General features: G+C 40.6%; 1 protein-coding gene across 1 annotated transcript in view; it reads right to left on the reverse strand.

The window, feature by feature from the left end:
* Nucleotides 1-1107: 1107 nt before the first annotated feature.
* The window catches only part of RPAP2 (RNA polymerase II associated protein 2), a 133300-nt gene continuing 109429 nt past the window's right edge, over nt 1108-24978 (reverse strand). The window contains exon 12 of the mRNA XM_082266134.1: nt 1108-1329. Within this exon, the coding sequence (XP_082122260.1) occupies nt 1170-1329 (160 nt within the window). The 3' untranslated portion in view covers nt 1108-1169. The remainder of the gene's footprint in view (nt 1330-24978) is intronic.

A 24978-nucleotide genomic window follows, 5' to 3' on the forward strand; every position in this document is an offset into this window, starting at 1 on the left:
CACTGTATATAAAAAAAATGGGCTAACTGTAGTAATTCATTTTTTTTTTAAATCCAGTGAAGTGTATTTTTTCCCCAAAAAAATTGCGTTTGAAAGACCACTGCGCAAATACCATGTGGCACAAAAGTGAGTACACCACTCAAATTTTTGTAAATATTTTATTATATCTTTGCATGTGACAACACTGAAGAAATTACACTTTGCTACAATGTAAAGTAGTGAGTGTACAACTTGTATAACAATGTAAATTTGCTGTCCCCTCAAAATAACTCAACATACAGCCATTAATGTCTAAACCACTGCCAACAAAAGTGTTGTCACATGAAAAGATATAATAAAACATTTACAGAAATGTAAGAGGTGTACTCACTTTTGTGGGATACTGTATTACAACTTTCCCTGTGTTACTATTAACCACTTTAGCTCCGAAAAGTTTACCCCGATTCATGACCGGGCCATTTTTTGAGATGCAGCACTGTTACTTTAACTGACAATTGCGCAGTCGTGCGACGCTGTACCCAAATAAAATTGATGTATTTTTCCCACAAATAGATTTTTCTTTTGGTGGTATTCGATCACCTCTGGTGTAAATGAAGTACTCCGGTGGGAATTCTGATGAAAGGAGGGATCCTGATGTAGGGGGTAGAGGTGCATGATTAATCGTTAAAAAATCGCGATCTTAATTCAGCCCCCCCTCACGATCTTAAAACGGCTTTTCCTCAATTCATACAGGGCTGTTCTCTACTCACTCACAGCTGAGTTTATCAACATTGCTGAGGCTGCCAGATAACTATAAACACAATGCTTTACAATGTATCATTTTGTTCTTTTAGATCAAAGGAATGAACTTCAGTCTGTAAGTGAGGGCAGTTTAACCTCTTAAAGACTAAGCCTTTTTCTGACACTTGTTGCTTACAAGTTAAAATCAGTATTTTTTTTTTCTAATAAATTACTTTAGTAGGGGGTGACTCGTTAATTTCTAAAACTGATTTTTATTGGCACGCAAATATATGTAAACTATATGATGTGCCCCTTGTATTAAAACATTTGGAGGCCCCTAGGATACTTAATAATGGTGCTTTAAATTCATAAAATCGAAGACAAATGTGTTTTTCTACTTTTTAATAATATCACAAAACCAACAAAAGGATCTTCTTATTCAGGCAGGGTTAAAACGATGATGAAGACAATGTATTGCTTGCAAATGTATTTTTCAGAAACTCAAGGTCTTCGCTGTGAAAGTGCAGCTCTTCTAAGAGTCTGGAAATAAACTCTGTGTACACTGGATTTTTCTGCGAGTCTTTGTACAAAGGCATCGTGGGTAGTAACCTAAAAGAGAGACAAAAAAAACTTTAGAAAATATTTGATGCTTCAAGTCACAAATCACTACCATCATCACCTTCTAAAAAATAGGTTTGAACCCACTGGATCCAAGCCTATATTTTTATATACGGTATGTGTCTAGAGGAAAAAAAATAAACTTAGCCGACCACTGAACAGTGCCAGCTCTGGTAAAAAAGAAAGAAAAAAAAAGAAAAGACTTTTGTGAAAAGGACATTCTGTGTTTGGGACCCATATATAAAAGACAGATAAAGCAATTTGTCTGACCTGTGCATGCATGTATGAAGCAGGTAAAAGTTGATGCATGGAAGCATTAGTGATAACAAGAGTATTGCTGCACACAGCCATTCACTTATATGACAGGCTGTACATGACATTTGTGATTCCCAGGGAACAGGAAATCACCTGGAAGTTTACTCATTTAGCCTTCCCCTAGTTTCTGGGCATGTGGCAGATGCACTGAAATCACTGCTCATCACCCCTTGCTTCTTCTTGCAGTAGGGACATGGCTTATAATATAAACAAACAGCAAGTGTTGCAAAACTTTTTAGCAATGAACAACAATTCTGAAACCAGACTTCAGAGCCTCTGTTATGAGTTTTGAGGATTATTTACTCCACAGCACCTGCAACTACAGGGGTCTATAAGGTCTTATTTTAAAGATCATTTACTGCTTATTAGGAACACGCCTATATCTTTTTTAACAGGTAAACATGATTATACCTTAATGTTCTTATTCTGGCCACGGTAAAGCAATTGTCTAACAAAAAAAGGCAGTTGTAGCAAGCAATCTAAGATGCCAGCTCCTACTTGCACAGCACCACTTGCCTCCCCTGAGATCCATTCAATAGTTTGTTAAAGGATTAGTTAAAACATAAATCTCATCATTATCTCATAAATGTAAAATCTCATCAGTGGCACAGCAAATCTGACCTCAGTCTGTTTCAAGACAAGGATTTCACTTCCTTGCATCTCCCAGCAAGAGCTACAATGATTATTTCATCAACCTTACCTGCAGCTGCTGGGCACATGAAATATGGATAGGCAGAACTCAAGGGATACAGTCAATCAATAACCACAGAGAAGAATCACAATCCTGCACTTTATTCTGCAGTGAGATTACATTCATGGTCTCTCGGACAAATTTACCACAATGAGAACGATGTTTTGATTTGAGTTGTATAAATGAAACTAGTATCTAAAATATTCTGTATGTATGTATAAACACTTTCCATCATATTTAAAATTTTGCCAAATGTAATCCAATGCAAATGAAGATAGAATCTGCCACTGTTCTCATATTGATGGATTAATTATATTAAAGGTAATATAAATAAATGCACAGAGCCCAGTTTTTCTTTTTGTTTGCAAGATAACTTAAAGCGGAGTTCCACCTAAAACCCCAAAAAATACATAAAAATACCCCCGGGACAGTCAGGGCTAGTGCAATCCACAATGGATAGCCTCTGAACTGTCCCGGGTTGCACTTACCTGCAAGAAGAAATACTTACCTTAAAAATGTATTGTCCAGCGCTGCCATCTCAGGTGTGGGCAGCTTGAAGCCAGCGGGATCCTCTTCTACGTCCTCTTCGGTCCCACGATGCACTGCACCGGACCCGCCGTCACTTCCGGGGCTGCAGCGTCATCCCTGCACAGCTTCTGGGCATGCCCGGAAGCTGTTTAGCAAGGTATGACGAAGCCTGCACTAGAACGGACGTCGGGGCCGGTGCAGGCACATTGATTCCTGGGAGCGATGACGTTCAGCTCCCAGGAATCATTGCAAGCCAGGAAGTGACGACTCGCCGTGACCGCCGAGGGAGGAAGAGGAAGTAAGGAAAGTATACTACTATCTTCTAAAACAAGGTTAAGTAAAAAAAAAAAAAAAAAATTGCGATTATCCATTTGTTTTTCAGGTGACCCGGAGCAAGAAGATGGACGGAAGTTACATTTTAGGGTGGAACTCCACTTTAAGTAAAGTTGCTGGGCCAAAGAGATCTGAAAAGAAGATATAACAACAAAAATTAAATTTTCCATAATAAATTTATAGGATCGAATACATTTTAAAAGTGCATTTTTCCTTTAAAGTTTTCAGTTCTTAAAAGTATATACTGTGATATAGGGGCGGTTAGCTCTTGTGGCAGATGCGCTTTCATACAGTAAATCCACATCACACATGAGTTATAGTTAAGGGCCTGTTAGCTCATTTTTATTAAACAAAAATTAAAATGTCCATCCAGGATTCCAACTCGGGGGTTTTAACTTCACTCAGCAAAAAAAATGAAAAAAAAAAAAAATACAGAGCCATCTGGCTCTTAGGCTTACTCAGCCCAGATTGCAGTACCTTGCTACATGGGCCCACTCTTGGCCTCCAAATATGATTCTCTAGCCCCCCCCCCCCAGGGTTTCTCACGGTCTCTGAGACTTCTGGATTTCCTCCAGCCTCACTAGACACCTCTGCTTTCCTAGCCTCTTGGTCTCCCAGGCCTGCATAGCCATCCTGGCCTTCCCAGTCCCTCAGGCAAAAAGTCCCCCTCACCAGGGATGCAGTCTCTGACAGAAACAACCAGGTCTCCTGACAGGGTTCTGTCTACAAATGACAGCAACTGTTGTAAGCTATGCCCAGATCTGGCTTATAACAATCTTGACCACCTGTGCACTCGTACAGGCTGTAGGCAACTACCAAAGCCCAGAAACAGGACTGAAGGCGCTGTCCCACCCAATACTCTTTGGAACTTTATAACTTCCAGCCCCCAATCTATAGAATTTTCTCTGCTTATAGAACATCTGTGGGCGCTTCTCAAACTAATTCTTTGAGAGCCCCGTGTCCTTTGTAAACCCATTTATATAGTGACAGTGACTCTCACTGTCACAAAACGTAAGCTTCCTAAAGGTGATGGAGACATCCAATGGTGTCTTCAAGAGCACCCGGGGGGGGCGGCTTAAAACTCAGTTTACGCTAATATGTAAATTCTAACATTTCCTAAAGATGTCTAGAGATGGTACGCCTCCTCACTATTTTTCCAATATGGTGATGGGGTGTTTGATTGGTTATTAGAGAGGGAGGGGATGGTCTAGTTTAGAGTGTCTACAAGGAGTGATGTATATTTACATATTCATGAACTTTATTAAGATACATGTATTTTATTCCAATGGCAACTTTTCAACTTTTAGAAAAAGAGAGATATACTGTATTTAAAGTAATATTCTCAGAAGGTCCAACAGTTTCATCTATCTAAAGAACAGTTTGGAGTTATCCCTTAAAACACCACACTGAAAAAGGTTATAAAAGCTATGCTAAGCACTATTTATATCTAAACTTGACCACAACTTATAACAGTATAAAATTAAAAACAACTTAGGGAAAAAAATGTATGGGGTCCCTGTAGTTCTTGCGGTCATACATCCAAGAATTAAAAAAAAAAACAGTATACCCACTAATATCATAGCTGTGCAGGTCAGACCCTGGACACAAAAAGCTCTGTTTTATGGGTACACAGGAGAGACCTTCTGTCATTCCCCAAGAAATACAGAGGATTAGCTGTACCTGACCTTACGCCCATGTTCACACTGAGGGCGGGTTTAAAATTGCATGTCGAATTGGCCCGACGTGAAGGGGGGTTACAAGATACCATGTCATTTGCCATCTGGTACTACTAATTGACTGGTGCAGACATGGCTATCTCAAGAGGTGGAGTCACTCTGAAGCAAACCTTCTCTTGATACCACTCACATCATAGACAGGAACATAAATGTGTCTGCCCTGGGATGGGAGTGTTTACACTGGACACCCCTTTTCCAGTGCATCTAATCCCTCTGGCTCACCTGCTCTCCACCTATATATTAAAATGCATGTGCTTCCACTGTGGAGACTCTTAGAAGTTCAAGTTAGAAAATGTGTTACCTTGACAGGGCCTTTAGCTTATGCATGTATTTGCAAATGTGAGCAAACTAAAACCCTGTTTTTAACGCATACTGCTAGACAGGTCAATTCGGTTGGTCGCAGGCTGGTCAGTAAGTTGGGCTTGGAAATGTTTTTGGTTTTATTTCACTTAATCCCACCCTCATTACCCAGTCTATGCACACTTTACATTGACAAGTGCTTGGCCAAACTTGGCCAATACTAGGGGTGCGGGGAGCCTGGTGGTTAAAGAATAGATTAGTTCCTCATCAGGTCTGCTCCACTTTTGACAGGGCATGGGAGTGAGGAGACCCATAGCCGCTAATCAGTCCAATAGCTGCTTTTGAATCCGCCCACTACTGTGCACTGTCACTCAAACTAGTCTCTTAGTTCCCCCAGCAGGCTCAGCTTACCCATTGACAAATAATTTCCTAAATATGGGCATTCCCAGCACTTCTGCTTATATTTAGCTTTTACTTGAGAATCTCCTGGCCCAAGAGCTAAATGAGACAGGGGATGACAGCTTCCCAGCATGGGCATGGCCCTCTCTACTAGCATACCTCCGAATGCTAGCCCAGTGTTGGTCTTAAATACTGTTAGTGCTTTGTTTAAGTAAATCTTAAAAAAATCTGTTGCTGGCATACAGATACATTCTTAAATGGGGAGATTTAAAAACGACCTGAATTTGCCACATGTGTTGGTACATTACTGACACTAACGCAAATGCTTTTCCGATTAGGTGCAGGTAGTTTTTAAAGGGAACTACTGCCAGAAACCTTTCGTTAGGACCATTTTAAATTCCCCTGAATTTGTGATGGCCAGGTCCCTCTTTATCACTCCCTAACCTGCATCCGCACCCTTCTGCCATAACCCCAGGAAATCTTCCGGCAGCTTTCTTTAGCCAGTTGAAAAAAAGACATACAGTTAGATCTATTCAATGTATCTGGCACTACAAATACTCTAAAACCCATTTTCCCCTTTGCAGGAGGATAATATTTGCACTTAGGGCTCTAACCACTATACATTGTGATTAGTATATAGAGTGTGTCTATGGGAAAGTTTGACCATTCTTTCAGAAGCACATTTGTGAGGTCAGGCACCTATGTTGGAGAGAAGACCTGGCTTGCAGTCTGCGCACTTATTCATCCCAAAGGTGTTCTGCAGGGTTGAGGCCAGTCAAGTTCCTCCACCCAAAACGCGCTCATCCGTGTCTTTATTGACCTTGCTTTGTGCAATGGTTCAAATTAATTGGTGGAAGGGGGATTATTGGGTGGGGTTGTTTTTCAGGGGTTGGGCTTCGCCCCTTAGATCCAGTGACGGGAACTCTTAAGGCGTCAGTATATCAAGACATTTTGGACAGTTTCATGCTCCCAACTTTGTGGGAACAGGTTGGGGATGACCCCTTCCTGTTCCAACATGATTGTGCACCAGTGCAAAAAGCAAGGTCCATAAAGACATGAATGAGCAAGTTTGGTGTGGAGGAACTTAACTGATCTGCACAACAACTGTCCTGACCTCAACCCGATAGAACACCTTTGGGATGAATTACAGCAGGGACTGTGAGCCAGACCTTCTCGTCCAACATCAGTGCCTGACCTCACAAATGCGCTTCTGTAAGAATGGTCAAACATTCCCATAAAACACACTCCTAAACCTTGTGGACAGCCTTCCAAGAAGAGCTGAAGCTGTTATAGTTGCAAAGGGTGGGTCAACTCAATATTGAACCCTACAGACTAAGACTGGGATGCCATTAAAGTTCATGTGCATGTAAAGGCAGGTGTCCCAATACTTTTGGCAATATAGTGTATGTGGAATCTCCAGTATCATCTTGTCATACCCTAGCATGCTATGTCTTCTCTATTTCATATGAATTTCAAATTGAATCCCTGGCTTCCTCTTCTTGATTTTACTTCTGTTACCAATGCTATAACATGTATAAAACCTTAAATAAATTACAAACAAAATAAATTAAAAAAAGCTTTCATAAAAAGCATCCAAAAGAGTCCTTCAGGAAAATGTGCTTCATGATGACATAATTGTGTAAAAGATTGTGTAATTATAGTCACTTGCAGCTTATTTTCTAGGGCACATTAGAAAACCCTCCCAACTTTTCAAAATAAAACAAAATTGTATTACATTACCTGTAGATTATGCCTCGTTTCCATTGAGCGGTACTGTTCGGTTTTTGCCATTTCCATTGTCAAAAGTTGTGAATGGCACCCTAATTCGGAACCGTACCACTTTTTTGGGACCCTTTCCTTGGGATACCAAGCACATTAGTACCGTACCAACAGGGTGGAGCTACACTGTTGAAGTACTGTTGGAGGTGGAAACACAAGCCTGATCAAGGTGTACTGTTCCGAACCATACTGAACTGAACCCAACTGTACCACTCAGTGGAAACGAGGCATAAGAAACTGTAGCAAAGGTTGTTAAGACTAGAGTTCCTCTTTATGAAACTTGATCTGAATAAAGATGTAAAGTTTCAACAGTTTGCATTAAATATTCAGAAAGTAAAGTTCATGCTTTCATTACTGACTTCGAACTCTGTGTTTCCTATTACATAACTACTACTGTTACACTTATCACAACAGAATCTGTCCGTAGTATCAGTCATTCACATGTGCCTAGCAAGGAAAAGTCAAAGAAAAATAACACTTTGCTAGAGAGGGGAGCTATAGGTAATGCCATGTAACGTTACCGTTGGATGGGAATTGTGCTCACAGAGCATTTCAGCTATAAGAAAGGGATCAGGAAGGCTACAGAGGAAGTGCTGAGAGGGTAAGATCACAGTGTGGTTATGTCTGTACACTGGGAGACAAGGATATCAGTACTAGAGAGTGGAGCACACATAAGCAGTGTCACATCACAACACACCATTACTGATCATACAAGAGATTGCAAACCCTTCTGGCACCACCAGGCAAGACTCTCCAGCCTTGATCTGTGCAACAACCACAAGAAAATAAAATTGCTAATCTCTGGAAAACGGAAGGAAAAACAGCTAAAAGAATTCTGTTACATAGATTTCTCAATAAACGGACAATCATTTAGCAAAAAGAATGTCACTCTTTACTGGAAACTTTAATATTATACAATGAAATATTGTATAATCACTCCCAATGTAGTTTGTCAGCTTTCCCTATATTTTCACTACAACAGCCTCCAATTCACTGACACTATGAGGGTGATTTACTAAAACTAGAGAGTGCAAAATTTGGTGCAGCTCTGCATAGAAACCAATCAGCTATCAGTTTTGTTTTCTGTCGAGGCTTAATTGAACAAGCTGAAGTTAGAAGCTGATTGGCTACCACGAACAGCTGCACCAGATTTTGTACTCTCCAGTTTTAGTAAATCAACCCCTATGACTGCTCTGTGCACCCCCTCCTTTTAAAGTGAGGGGTGCGGATGGGCAACTGGTGTTTGCCCATAGGTGGCAAACCCTCCCAGATGATGATGCAGCCGACGCTTTGGTATAGTAGGCTCCTGTTAGGCTCTGATGCATCTTTTTCTCTGGGGCAGTAGGGCCCCACACCCCATCACTACATCTACAGTTGTGCTCAGAAGATTACATACAGTATCTCACAAAAGTGAGTACACCTCTCACATTTTTGTAAATATTTTATTATATCTTTTCATGTGACAACACTGAAGAAATGACACTTTTCTACAATGTAAAGTAGTGAGTGTACAGCTTGTATAACAGTGTAAATTTTCTGTCCCCTCAAAATAACGCAAGACAGTCGTTAATGTCAAAACCGCTGGGTACAAAAGTGAGTACACCCCCTAGATGAACATGTCCAAATTTGGTCGAATTAGCCATTTTCCCTCCCGATGTCATGTGGCTCCTTAGTGTTTCAAGGTCTCAGGTGTGAATGGGGAGCAGGTGTGTTAAATTTGGTAAAAAATAATAAATGAAAGCGGAGTTCCGGCCACAAAATCGACATAATCGATTTTGTGGCCATCCGCTTCCTATTTGTCACCTGAAAAAGAAATGGATAGTTACGATTTTTTTTTTCTTTTTTTTTTACTTACCTTGTTATTGTAGAAAAACACTCACCTTTCTTCCACTTCCTCCCTCTGCGCCGCAGCCCGCGCCGTCTCTTTCCGGCTTGCAATGACTCCTGGGAGCTGAACGTCATCGCTCCCAGGAATCAATGCGCCTGCACCGGCCCCGCTCGTCACTTCCGGTGCGGCGCCGCATTCCCTGCTAAACAGCTTCTGGGCATGGGCGGCGCTACACCGGAAGTGACGAGCGGGGGCCGGTGCATTCTGGGAGAAGGGGACACGGAAGAGGATGCAGAAGAGGATCGCGCTGGCTTCAGCTGCCCACATCCGAGATGGCAACGCTGGAGAAGAAATTTTAAAGGGAAGTATTTCTTCTTGCAGGTAAGTGTGACCCGGGACAGTACAGAGGCTATCCATTGTGGAATGTACTAGCCCTGACTGTCCCGGGGGGTATTTTTATTGAAATTTTTTTTTCGTGGCCGGAACTCCGCTTTAATAAAACAGCGCTTGCTATAAGGAATAAATAACAAATAACGTGATGGACGTGCTAGGAAAATGTGAATCAGCATTAAAAGTGCAAAAGAATCCCTATAATATATAGGTCAATAAAAAAATGTGCAAAATAAGCAATGTAATCATATATATATATATATATATATAAATAATAAGTTCATAAATAAATGCTTCCACTAGTAAAGTTCAATTCATAAATATGTGCATGCGATAATGAAGTTCATCAAATGCTCAAAAAGCTGTGCAAAGGTGCTCAAAAAAGTGCTCAGGTGCCTTAGTTTTATTGCTGGAAGGTGCTCATCTGTGTCAAGGTGCCACTCTCCCCTCTTGCACCCCCACTCACCAGAAATGCAGCCTTAATGGTTAAGAGTGAGTGTAGAGTCTTGGGTACCATCCAGCAGTAACATTTAATTCAAGAATCCAGAAGTCGTCTCCTTAGCAGACTCAGCCAAAATGAAAATAGGAAGATCGTAGTGTAATATTGTTTTTACAAAGATCATTTATTGAAGTAGATCACAAATACTCACAAAAACCAAGAAAACATGGGCAGTAGATAATAGTAAAGGAAACTTCATGGAACGCATGCGTTCCATGAGGAAACAGGAAGAGACACAATTGGTTAAACCGGAAATTACGTTAACGCGTTTCACTCTCCCTCCCGAGCATCATGAAAAGGACTTTAGACAAGGCTTTGTCCACTATTTATAAGCAACTGTTGGTGGATTTCAGCAGGGTCATCTCACCTTCCAGAGCAGCTTAGGAGGGGGTGTTGGACAGAGTTGACTAGGATGATCTTTGGGAAATTCATTTCTCCAAATTGGTTTCAGCTAGAGACCATCTCATCCAATGCAAATTCCTACATCGCATACAGTCAGGTCCATAAATATTGGGACATCAACGCAATCCTAATCTTTTTGGCTCTATACACAACTACAATGGATTTGAAATGAAACAAACAAGATGTGCTTTAACTGCAGACTTTCAACTTTAATGTGAGGGTATTTACATCCAAATCAGGTGAACGGTGTAGGAATTACAACAGTTTGTATATGTGCCTCCCACTTTTTAAGGGACCAAAAATAATGGGACAGATTAACAATCATAAATCAAACTTTCACTTTTTAATACTTGGTTGCAAATCCTTTGCAGTCAATTACAGCCTGAAGTCTGGAACACATAGACATCACCAGACGCTGGGTTTCATCCCTGGTGATGCTCTGCCAGGCCTCTACTGCAATTGTCTTCAGTTCCTGCTTGTTCTTGGGGCATTTTCCCTTCAGTTTTGTCTTCAGCAAGTGAAATGCATGCTCAATCGGATTCAGGTCAGGCGATTGACTTGGCCATTGCATAACATTCCACTTCTTTCCCTTAAAAAACTCTTGCAGTATGCTTCAGGTCATTGTCTATCTGCACTTTGAAGCGCCGTCCAATGAGTTCTGAAGAATTTGGCTGAATATGAGCAGATAATATTGCCAGAAACACTTCAGAATTCATCCTGCTGCTTTTGTCAGCAGTCACATCATCAATAAATACAAGAGAACCAGTTCCATTGGCAGCCATACATGCCCACGCCATGACACTTCCGCCACAATGCTTCACTGATGAGATGGTATGTTTTGGTTTATGAGGAGTTCCTTTCCTTCTCCATACACTTCTCTTCCCATCACTCTGGTACAAGTTGATCTTGGCCTCATCTGTCCATAGGATGTTGTTCCAGAACTGTGAAGGCTTTTTTAGATGTTGTTTGGCAAACTCTAATCTGGCCTTCCTGTTTTTGAGGCTCACCAATGGTTTACATCTTGTGGTTAAGCCTCTGTATTCACTCTGGTAAAGTGTTCTCTTGATTGATGACTTTGACACACATACACCTACCTCCTGGAGAGTGTTCTTGATCTGGCCAACTGTTGTGAAGGGTGTTTTCTTCACCAGGGAAAGAATTCTTCGGTCATCCACCACAGTTGTTTTCCGTGGTCTTCTGGGTCTTTTGGTGTTGCTGAGCTCACCGGTGCATTCTTTCTTTTTAAGGATGTTCCAAACAGTTGATTTGGCCACACCTAATGTTTTTGCTATCTCTCTGATGGGTTTGTTTTGTTTTTTCAGCCTAATCATGGCTTGCTTCACTGATAGGGACAGCTCTTTGGATTTCATATTGATAGTTGACAGCAACAGATTCCAAATGCAAATAGCCCACTTGAAATGAACTCTGGATCTTTTATCTGCTCCTTGTAAATGGGATAATGAGGGAATAACACACACCTGGCCATGGAACAGCTGAGCAGCCAATTGTCCCATTACTTTTGGTCCCTTAAAATGTGGGAGGCACATATAAAAACTTTGTAATTCCTACACCTTTCACCTGATTTGGATGTAAATATCCTCAAATTAAAGCTAAAGTCTGCAGTTAAAGCACATCTTGTTTGTTTCATTTCAAATCCATTGTGGTGGTGTATAGAGACAAAAAGATTAGAATTGTGTCGATGTCCCAATATTTATGGACCTGACTGTATACCTTACTCCAGCCAGATTGGCTGGAATTTTCCCTCCCTGTCGTCCTGCTGCTGGTGGTGCACCTTACCCAGGGCAGATTTTATGCATATTTTTCGGGACTGTGTGGCTATACTGAATGTATAGAGGAATTTACTACTCTCTGTGTTAGACCCACTATTGAAGTGTGTCTCCTGGGACTAGTTGATGCCCTGGTGTAACACGTACCCTTTTGACTTTACTATTCTACTATGCTAGAAATATAATAGTTCTCTCTGGGAAAAAGCCTACACTTCCTGCTGCTCTGGCCTGGATGATACTAATTAATAAAGCAATTCCTTTTGATAAAGCCACATATACTAGTAGGGGAATACCCAATAAATTTGATAAAGTGTGGGGTGGGTGAACGAAGAGTGCATCTACAGTATCTGACTGAGTTGGTATATTCTAATGGCTCCAGGTAGTTGCCAAATTGTATATAGGTATAGTTCGATGTTGATATTTTGGGACTTTGTATGGTGCTTCCTTTGATCTGGGCGAGTAAAGGTGTATTATCTCCAGGGCCTGTTGTTTATTACTATAGACCAGTAGACAGTTATCAGGATTGGGAGTCAGTAAAGTAATTTTATAACAGGTTATGCTTGAGTTAAAGATGTAATGGACTTACTATTATCACAGCAACACATACATTAGCCTTTGAGCTATACTGTTGGCCTTGTGCTAAGGTCTTGTTTGTCATATGTTGCCTGGTTATCAGGGCTGTTCTTAAATGTGTATGTGTTTTCTGTTTCTGTATTTTTATGAAAACTATAATAAAACTAATTTTCCAAAAAAGTGAGGGGGGCTCGCTAAATCAAAAGCCCTCTTATTCTAAGCCTGTTGGCCATAGTTTTAAAATCCAAACAGTGCTTTAAGTTTGAAAAAAAAAATCTGTGAGCAAATCTGCACAAAAATTCACCAGGGCCATGAATCTCAAATTCATAGCAGGATTCGGGTTGTGGCAGGGGCGAACCCAAACCTCATCCCTAGTAGGGAGCAGAAAGTCCTAGTTGCTCGATTTGATCACCACAGGCTAAATCAAAAGATAACTTGTGATCGACTTTTATGAGTTACTTCTCTACATATTGCCATAGTTGGACACAAAGGGAGAATTATTAGCAAAATGTCAGCAAAGCCATACAAAGACCAAATTACAATGTCAATATAACACATTGTGTCCACTCGTTATCATTTTCATAAGCTTTAGTAAAGCTGGGAAAAATACATTATTTTTCACATTTTTAACTCGCTCTGGAGTCTTTTAACACAACCACCTTGTCTGTGTAAAATGTGCTATATCATTTGCTAGTGATTTTATGCATTATCAAACTAGGCTATGTTTACTACACAGTCATGTAGTGATCTAACACAAACATGTCCACAACTCAATTTGGGTCAGGACCAATCTATATTCACTTTATTTATTCAGTGCCAGCATGCAAACAACTCTCAGAAGTAAATATGTGTTTTTCATGTTAAATCACAGTATTTAGTCCCAACCAGCACAGCTCACACATAAGGGAGAAGCTGTAGCATATGGCAAATGCAGAATTGCCTCAGTGTAGGAAGTTAAACTGCTTTGACATGAAAAACATGGCAGTTAGTCGCACATCTGCTCAGGATGACTAGATTCACATTTTCACAGTTAACACCTTCAGGTTACAAAAAGATTTTCAGAGTTATAGACAGGGCAAATCCCCTAAGCCTTATATTGTTTAAATGTGAAGTTCACCATCTGTGATTTACAATAATTTCTGTCCATGAAACTGTTGTATTCTTAATTGCAGGTGATCAAACAGTACCAGTGAATTGTAGAATTGTCCCAACTTTAGTACGAAGAGAATGTACTGGTCACAAATATTTTAGCTTTGCCTACAGCATTTTCCTCCCTTCCACCTATACCTAAATAATTCCATATTGTGTGAAAATGGCCAGTGAACAAGATGACATTAGAAGTCTCACAGCCTAACAGTTCCATTTTCTGAAATCAAGGGACGCAATCTTATTCTATTTTGTGCTACTGAAATCTGCATTTGGATGGCAGACTTCTCTAACTATTGTTTTTTAATGATCAGAATTAAAAGATAAAACACAAAATCTAAACATATCTAAACATTCTACACTGAAATATGGATGCCAAAGTTAAGAGGGTTTCAGAAAAACCATTACAGTGCACACTCCACATCCTGGTGGTGGAGAACAGTCATGCATTCCACAGTGCTATACCCAATACCTAAGTAACCTATCATCAGGACTTAGGACTGACAGGTGCGGGACGTTGTTATGGCTATGCTAATAGCAACCACCACAAAGTCCCTATTTGCATGAAAGCTTCAGAAGTGCTTTAAACATTAATGCTCTTTCACAAGTACCTTTACAGCTAGCCTTTGAGCTTAAAATATTTTACCATTATAAAACAAACGTGGCATAAAAAAAAAAAAAAAAATTCTAATGCTATAATCAGTGTAATCTATTTTGCCCATTCAGCCACTGAAGAAAGTGAAACATGTAAAATCATTCCTTGTGTTATGTTTCTAATGTAGGCATTCTTGCCTGCCCACTCTATCCCATGGTTCATCTCAGCAATGCTGAACTGATAACACAGCTCTTATTTGGCAATCTTTCTGGTATCTGGGTCATGTGGTGTACGATAGCAGCAATCTCTCTCCTCCCCTGCCCTTGCTCCTTTGATATCTCGATGTCTCACAAAACTTCAGATTCTGTGCAGGAAGGGTATGTTTGTGTATACATACAGTTACTTATTACATTATGAAACTATTACAAGGATGTAACAACCTAACCTGTGGCGAGCAGCCTTTCCATTATATCACATCAATATTTAATAAAGAGATTGAAACCTTATCATATAGGTATCATGTGTTTGCTAACAAGTTAAGCACGAAATATTTGTTCTGTTTATTAACAGAATATCCCAAATTTTAAAGAAGTTGATATGTATGTCCCACTTTTCTTATCTGATTAAGCCAATCTTTATTAAGTGCACTTATGACAAATGTAACACGCTCAAAGCTTCAAAAGGCACAAACTGAAACTGCGTAGCTAAACAAATTAACTGACAGTTATACATTTTCAGCTGTGTGGAGGATAAGTAAACGTATCAGCGTGCTATGCTGTCCTCAGGTGTACTACATTGTAAAACACAGGACTGAAACAAGGCGCACTGGCATACAAGAGATCCAAAACACAAATTGCAACTTGCAGCCCATCCCCAAAATGACCAGCATACCATTTAAAAAAAGAAGGAATTTGACTTACTTGTAAGTCCTGTATCTTAGAATATAGTACAGTACTCGATATTCATAGACCCTGGGTTATAGGATGTGCCTTCAGTTGATTGGACATTGGCAAAGCTATTGGACATGTCCCCCTTGGGAATACCTCTGTAACCCTATTCCTACTCTGAGACCTCAGAATTTCAGCAGAGTGCCTTTGAAAGAACACTTCACCTGAAAGCTGCACCTGCAAAGTCCTGGACATCCACCCAGTGGAACTTGGAGAATGTGGGAACTGAAGATGACGTGGGGGCATTACAAAGCTGAACAACAGCCACCTGATGGTGCTCTCACCAATCTGGTTGAGTGAGCATGTAAGGGTACAGGAGGTACCATACCTTTTTGAGTATAGGCTCAGACAATGAGTTGTCTTTTCCACCTGGCAATAGTATACCTGGAGTCAGGATATCTTTCACAAGACCCTAGTGGTAGGACAAAAAGTCTGTTTTTCATGTAGAAGCTGTACCTTTCAGATTAAACACAAATGTCCTTGGGATGTTTGGGAGCAGAGGTTAAGGAACGTAGGCCAATGTCTGCACCAAGTTGGGAGGGTGATACCCCCTTTGTCGGATTAGGAAGGGCTCCTTACAAGAGAGGGTTGTTAAATGCATCTGAGAGACACGATAGCCATCAAAAAGGCCACTTTGTAGGAGGGATCACCCAAGAGGATTTCCCTAAAGGGTTAAAAGAATGCTCAGAGAGGCGCAGATTGAGATCCCAAGGAAGCACAGAGTGCTGTAATAGGGGGACCTGATCAGTTAAACACCTCGAACAAAATTTTCTATGAGAAACAGAGAGAGAGAAAGAAGCCAAGAGCTTTTGGAGTATGATGGACAAGGCCAAATCATGGCCCTTAAGAATGCTTCTGGTCATGTCCTTACTACAGAAAAGCCAAAGTACTAAGTAGTCTCTAGGGTTGTGAGATGCCTTTGTTCAAACTGTGTGAAAAAGCACCACCAAGTGCAGAAGTAGATCTTTCTTGAAGTGTTTTTTCTGGCCTTGAGTAATGTAGAAAATGACAAAGTGAGAGTCAGATATACCTTTCCAAGACCTGGGCTTTACCAGCCATGCTGTTAAAGCCAGTGACTGGGCAGGATGGCACAGGGGGCCACTGGACAGCATGTCTGGCCTGTTTGGGAGAGGCTAGGAGGTCCTCTTGTAAGAGTATGTCTTGTAACAGTTTTTTTTAAGGAACAGTTTTGTACCATGAAAATCACTGTTTTCTTCTTATTTCTATCTTGCAGAACAGATATTCTCACTGGAGGGAAGGCATATATTAACCTGGACTAAGTCATGGGATTATCCCGAGCATCAGATGCCAGTTCTAGGGATTTCTGGGTCCCGGCCACAAACAGGGGCAACTTGTGTAACCTGATGGCCAGTATTATCCACATCTCTGGCAAAGATTAAAGATGTCCAGATGGAGGGACTAACGGTCCCTTGGCCAAGACAAAGATGGCTCAGGAAATCTGCCTTCCAATTTTCCACTTTTGGGACGTGACCAGCAGAGATTGCTGGGCAGTGCTTTTCTGTCCAGAAGATGGTCAGATTTACTTCCTTTAAGGCTCCTAGTTCCTCCCTTATGATTGTGATAATCCACTGCCATATCTGAATGCACCCTGAGTGGATGTCCTTGGAGAAGGTGAATGCAGTGGTGCAGAGACAATTTTATCGCTCTAAATGCCAAGATGTTGATGGGCAGCTTTAATTCCCTGGATGACCAGGTTCCTTGAACTGTGAGAGACTTGACCACACCACCCCCGCCTGTGAGGCTGGCATCTTTTGTTATACCTGCAAGAGAAAGGGCCTTCCCTTTTCTAATGCTGGATTTATAATCTACCAATCTAGGGAGTTCCTTGCTTGGATAGAGAAAAGCACAAGGAAGGCAAGAGATGGAGAGGCTTTGTTCCAGAATAACAGAATGTTGTGTTGGAAGGGCCTTGCGTGGAACTAAGCAAAGGGAACAGCTTTGAAAGAGGCAACCATAAGTTCTAGAACTTTCTTTGAGAATCTCACAGAGGGGTGACTGTTTGATCTTAAGGTCTCAGTATGGCAGACAAGCTTGTTTCAGTATGACAGACAAGCTTGTTTAGCAAAAAATCCTTGCCTGGGCTGTGCTTGGATGAGAACTAGATATTCCAGATGCAGGAAAGGCACAATTTTGGAAGTTGAATACCCAACCAATAGTCTAAAGAATCGGTAAAGTCCTTAGGATATTTTCAGACCGTTGTGAGGTAGAATCCTTCAGAAGAAGGTATTCCACTCCTGGACTACAATACTCCTGTTGGCTTTTGGTACCATGAACAGGTTTGTTCTCCAGGAGGACCACAACAACCACAGAGTTTTTTCTTTTTTAAGGGGACAGTAAACAAAAAAACAAGAAATAAAAACAGTGTGCACTAAACAAAAGCTTGCAAATTGGCCTTGAAAAAGGCCAGAAGAAAATCACAAGAATAGCTTCCCATGAGCTGGCCATAGCTAGATCAAATCTTGCCTGGTTAAGCAGGAACTGGGTGAAATTTAAATTCATCCATGGAAAATAACACAAATTATTTTGGTTTGCAGGCTGGTTTGTACTGAAGAAGTCGATCCATCAATTTACTTCAGTACAACAAGTCTGTCGGATTTTGTACATGCAATCCACTGTTGATGCTAGATAGTATGAAAGGAGGACCCTGCTCATCACACGAACAGCTAGAAGACAGTTAGAGGTGAAGGGTTAGGATTGGGAATTGAAAAGTTTACTGTAAGCCACTGGTCATGCAAAAAAAAAAAAAATAAAGTTTTTATCCTCAGCTAAATATTGAGAATTTCTGTTCACCAAGCAGCTTCCCTAAAATTACAGACTTGACTACTGTTCATTGCACGCTAGTCTTATCATGAATGGCATTACAGATTACTTGCACCTGCTTACCGATGGCTTCCATTTTTTTATTTTCCAGTAAAAGACAACAGCTGCCAGGCACAAAGATAATCTGTGTATTTAAAAAATAACATATACCAACCTCTATCTACAAACCAGCTTACAAAGGTCTTATCATGAGACAGCAAACTGTTGCGGTCTGAATTTGGCTAAAGTTGATCATGCAAATTTGATCAGTTTTAAAGTGATATTAATTCTTTGTGGGGTTTTTTTTAATAACAAACATGTCATAGTTACCTGATCTGTGCAAAATTTTTAACAGAGCAGCCCTGATCCTCTCCTTTTCAGGTCCCCCACCGGAATCCCTGTCTCCACCCCCTTGACCAGTGACCCCAATATCAAGGCGCTTGCTATGGGGGCACTGGTGCGTGCTCGTTCCCGAGCCCTGCTCTATGCATCCATAAGACAAAGAGCTGCGGCTCTGCCCCACCCTCCACTCTCTCCTTACTAGTTCACTGACTGTGACAGCAGTGGGAGCCAATGGCCAATAAGGAAAGGCTTCCGTGCACATTGCTGGATCCAGAGGGAACTCAGGTAAGTATTGGGGGGTGGGGGTATAAGTAGTTACCAGTATCCACAAATCTTACCATATTCTGTAAAATATTATCTTGCCCCCATTCTTCCTGTTTTCTTAGCTTCCCAATAGTTTCTTTAATGTGATGAGTAGCGTTATCAGCTAGAAGTGACGATCAAGAATTGAGAGTGGACAAGGGAAAACAAAAAAACTGAGAATAGAAAAGAACTTAAGATGCCTATATATCATGTATAAATACATACCAGGTCCATATAGTGAACTTGGTGTTGAGCTATTCACTATAAGGTCTTTACAGAGGACAAGGGGGCTTTCTTTACATCTAGAGGAAAAGATATTTCATCTCCTAATACGGAAAGGTTTCTTCACAGTAAGAGCTGTGAAAATGTGGAAACGACTCCCTCCAGAGGTGGTTCTGGTCAGCTCAGTAGTTTACTTTAAAAAAGGCCTGGATTCTTTCCTTTCTTTCCTAAATGTACATAATATAACTGGGTACTCACATTTATAGGTAAATTTGATCCAGGGAATATTTGATTACCTGGGGATCAGAAATTCTTTCCCCTGCTGTAACAAATTGGATCATGCTTTGCTGGGGTTTTTCACCTTCCTCTGAAACAACTGTGGGTATAAAATTGTGTATTTGGGATTATATGATTTTTTTTTTCTTTTTTATTGGTTGAACTAGATGGACTTTTTTCAACCTATGTAACTTTATATCTCTGGGTCTATTGGCCATATTCAAGTGTGATTTTTACTGAAGGTAACCTCTGGTTACGCATTCTCTATTTTAAGATCAGTCTAAATTTCTTAGGTTAAATTCAAACCTTGCTCACCCCAAATCCAATGCATATCTAAAAAGAATCCCTGAAGCCTTTTGTCAGGAAGGGCTTGCCAGAAGACCCCTGAACGTCTCTTAGAATAGGTGCGTTAGCGCGTGCCAACGTGAACAAATATGCACCAGAATGCAAATAGATATGCACATTCCGTGACAGATGAGGGTGCCAAATGGGCTTTTTAAACTGGGTCAGTACCGAGGATCAGTGCTATCTTGTCTACAGTGTTCCGGTGACTGTCCTGCTCCTACCAGAGGCTGTCCAGTGGGAGGGGGCAATGGCAGGAAGGGCTTGCCAGTAGACAAGATGGTCCCTGCGAGCAAATTTCTGTACCACAAACTTCTTTTAGAAGAGGTGCGTTAGTGCGTGCTAACATGCATGCATACAAATATGCGCCAGATGCGAATAAATATGCGCATGCGTGCACTGAGCACGGAGCATCCGGTGACCGATCAGGGCGCCAAATGGTCTTTTTAAACTGGGTCAGTACCCAGGATCAGTGCTGTCTTGTCTACAGCATTCCCGTGATTGTCCTGTTCCATGTTTATCAGAATCTGCTTCCTGTTACCTATCCTGTTCTGACTTCTCCTGCTCTCCACCTGCACTGACCCTGGGTTGTACCGTGACCATTCTCCAGTCTCCACATCTGTACCTAATCTGATTGCACTGTGAATGACCTGGCTTTTCTGATTCTGTTTATGTTCCAGTCCATACGGAGCTATCTAGCTACAAGCATTTGTACATCTGCCATTGGGACCTGCTCTTCCGCTGACTATGTCTAAGTACCAGCTTGTTCCAGTCCTCAGGACATCTGCTGTCATCTGGCATACCACTCAACCGGAAGCCCAGCAGCTAGCACGACTACTGGCACTCGTGTGACTTTGTACTCCTGCGCCACCTGTCTACTCTATCAGGGACCCTGAGTCAGAGGTGTAAGAGAGGCCATCCTCTGCATATCAGGCTCCTCCCACCAGGTACGTGACACCTTTCTTATTTTCACTCCATGTCAGTATTTCTGCAGATAGCTATACTATAGATTACAGGCTGATAATAAACTGAATGTGAACAAAGCAATATTTTTTACACTGACTTAGGACTGTGAGAACAGTTCTTAAAACACAGGAAAAGAAAAGGCAGAAATAAAGTAGTTACATATGCAACTTTGCTTGATGTCCTCAGTTTTAAAGTATAAATAGAGCTCCTCTATATTAAATGTACCATAGAGAGATTAAACTTTTGCAGATTCAGCAGGGACCAACCGAATTTCAGTGTGTGGCCATCCCTGTCCAACAGGAGTCGATTGTTAGATCAACTTCTGTCAAACAAGCAAGTTGGAAAACCATTGTCGATCAGCTGCTGCAGCCTCTGATCAGTGTATTCTGACAGTGCAAGCTCCTGCTGTTACAATACAATGGCCTGGCAGGAGGGATTCCTCCATCCACCTCATTAGTGTGGATGAAAGAATCCTTTCATTTTTCATTTAGTTTGACGTCTGATTAGAAAAAAAAAAAACAATGACCAGCTTTCTTTTCTTTAACAAGTGAAGTATGCCTCCTTACAAATACTGGACTAAAATATCAGAATTTTCATAAAATGCATAAACTATAATAACTTAGGGATCATCATTCTCTAGTGCCCAGTAACAAATCAGACACAATGCTGTTACACAGGGAGGGTTGCTCGGAGGACCTGCATGTACAGAGAGAGCTTGCTTTACACAACTTGAATTGTTCTGATTTATAACATGCCAGATTGGCCACTCTGCTAAAATAACATTGTAAAACTTGAAATAGCACTGGGAGATAGCCATCTGCAGAGAGATTTGCTGAGAGCTGACCTGGAGCACAGAACAGGTCTAGTCCTTGCTCTCTGGCTTGTGATTTAAAGTGTTACTAAACCCACAACAGGAAAATCAGTCTGTATATGTGGTAAAGTATGCTTGATGTACTCATTGTAGAACCTAAGGGGTTAATCCTCAGCACTGTGTAAAAAAGGCTGTTTGATCCTGTCTTTCACAGTCCCCAATATTATTATTATATAGTATTTATATAGCGCCGACAGTTTATGCAGCGCTTTACAACTTGAGGGCGGACAGTACAAATACACTACACTTCAATACAGTAGGAATCAGAGGACCCTGCTCGTTAGAGCTTACAATCTAAGAATCTCCCGATAGACCAGAGCCTTGGAGGCAAGCTACATGTGCTCAATTTGGTGTGTATTGCTAGAGTGTTTTTTTTTTCTTTCTTGGGAGTGCATGTGATCAGCACAGGGCCAATCAGCTGTGTCCAGACAGAGGGTCAGAGGTCCTGCAGCCTCATAGGACAAACAGAGGAGAATGGAAACTCCTCCTTCAAGCTTTAACAAGACACTGATAGAAGTCACAAGACTGCTCTATACTGCTAAAGAGAAAAGGTATTTAGCAGTTTTTATTTTCTAAAACTATTGCTTATCCATGTCCTGTGGGAGACCAGATATAGTGAATGCAGGGTCCTGGGTTTAGTAACACTTTAACTTACATTGGTAGACGTAACAAGTGTATGAGATCACATCAATCACTTCTATCAGGTGTAAGCAAGGTCAGCGGCTTGCAGTTATTTTCAATGAACAGACAGGTTTAGGGCTGAAATCTAGGCAAATAGGTTAATACACAGAAAAAATACAGATATGTGGGCTGTTTTACTTGCCAAATGATTTGTACCTTTATTTACATTATTTTATTTATTTCGGTTTCAAAATCAAGGTAGTATACATTCCCCACACTCTATGGCAACGTTTGATTAGTTATACATTTATAAAATTGTATGCCTTTCTGCTTTTTATAACTGGTCAATTACTTCCTTTCACTTTTCATACTGCCGCTATGTTTTTTTTTATGAATTATTTAGAAGTAAGGAAAAATCTATACATTTTAAACATGATTTCCGGTAATATGGGCAGTTCTTGTTTTGCGGTCACTATTTCAAAGCCATTTATAAACAGCTTCCTTTGGCCTGTAGAACCAATAGCTCCAGCATTTTCACATTAATACACCAGAGAAGTGTAAAACATGAGATTTCAGTTAGATGTGAGAGCTGCACCCCCAGAGGACCTCTGCATGACATATTTACTTCAAGTGGTTGCACGATTGTCAAGCGATTATGGTCATTTTCTGATTGTTTAAATACCAGGTCCCTTAGCTGATGCTTCAGCTCCCTGAACATTCGAAAATGCTCTCACAAGCTTTTAGAGGAGACAGCTTTACCTGCCCCGCTGTTACTTGAAAAAGACTGACCACAGTTCACTGCAAACAGCCAGTTCAGATAAACAGAATGGAACAAGACATTTCTGGAGAAAAATGTTGAAAGCTTCCATTAGACTGTACCAGGGGTATAAACTAAAGACAGCTTAAGTCTACGCTGAAGATGGCTACATGGATTCTCATTTCCTTCTGAACTACTGCACGTCTCAACGTTTACCTTAAAATTCATTAATATATGTAATAAAAGCAAAAACGCATGTCCAAAGTTCATAAAACACCAGAGGAAGATTTCTGACCAACAGCAAATTTAAACAAGTCGATGAAAGCAGCAGATTTTCTTAATCAATAGTGCAGATTTAAAAAACAGTGATGAATATACCTGGTGCATTTATTACAATAATGGGCATCTATGCATTTCCTTTATCGGGGTTAGTAATGCATGACCTCTTCCATGCAATTTTTTTTTACACAGAGGAACGTATGAAAAATTTAAATTTCTTGGTCGAAGGAAGCTTTTGTGAATTATTTTATCCTCAACATAAAATGTTCTAAACATTCTAAAAGAATTATGCAACCAACAATAGTAACAATCCTATCTGTAAAAAGCTAAGCAATGCCTAATTTCTATACATCATCAGATATTTTCAAATGATGAAAAGAATTACAACAGGAGTAAAATATAAGGCATATGAACCACCACATAAAACATCGATACGCAGCCACTGTGCCAACACAGTAAGGCATGGTCATTACAGAGATAATCAATAACATGTCACAATGTCCTCAGATTTTCCTTGTAAGAAACAATCTGATGAAGAAATATATACTAGTGCGCTACCTAGTAAAAAACACAAATAAAATTGTATATTATCTCTATTAGTGAAAGGAGTATTCCAAAACATGAATATAAATACCACGAAAGTGAGTCAAAGTATCAATGTATGAAAATATGTAGCAAAAGATTGCATTGACATAATATGATACAAATAAAATAAGTGAAAAAGGAATTGCAATGTAATTAGGCAATTCCTTAGGAAAGTCTCATAAGTGATGAGTGAAAAAAAAGAGTCCGCAGCCAGTGAAAACAAAGCTGAATGTGCTAATACAAATACTCCTCCTGATGCTCAGCGATCCACCTCCGTGCTAATTAGTAGATAATGGCAGCTCACCAAACACCAGCGGTCATGCAGCATAGAGTCAGGTCCATAAATATTGGGACATCGCTACAATTCTAATCTTTTTGGCTCTATACACCACCACAATGGATTTGAAATGAAACAAACAAGATGTGCTTTAACTGCAGACTTTTAGCTTTAATCTGAGGGTATTTACATCCAAATCAGGTGAACGGTGTAGGAATTACAACAGTTTGTATATGTGCCTCTTACTTTTTAAGGGACCAAAAGTAATGGGACAGATTAATAATCAAAAATCAAACTTTCACTTTTTAATACTTGGTTGCAAATCCTTTGCAGTCAATTACAGCCTGAAGTCTGGAACGCATAGACATCACCAGACACTGTGTCTCATTCCTGGTGATGCTCTGCCAGGCTTCTACTGCATTTGTTTCAGTTCCTGCTTGTTCTTGGGGCATTTTCCCTTCAGTTTTGTCTTCAGCAAGTGAATGCATGCTCAATCGGATTCAGGTCAAGTGATTGACTTGGCCATTGCATAACATTCCACTTCTTTCCCTTAAAAAACTCTTTAGTTGCTTTCACAGTATGCTTCGGGTCATTGTCCATCTTCACTGTGAAGCGCCGTCCAATGAGTTCTGAAGCATTTGGCTGAATATGAGCAGATAATATTGCCAGAAACACTGCAGAATTCATCCTGCTGCTTTTATCAGCAGTCACATCATCAATAAATACAAGAG

The sequence above is a fragment of the Pelophylax lessonae genome (assembly GCF_965119305.1).
Source record: "Pelophylax lessonae genome assembly, chromosome: 8".
Classification (NCBI taxonomy): Eukaryota; Metazoa; Chordata; class Amphibia; order Anura; family Ranidae; genus Pelophylax; species Pelophylax lessonae.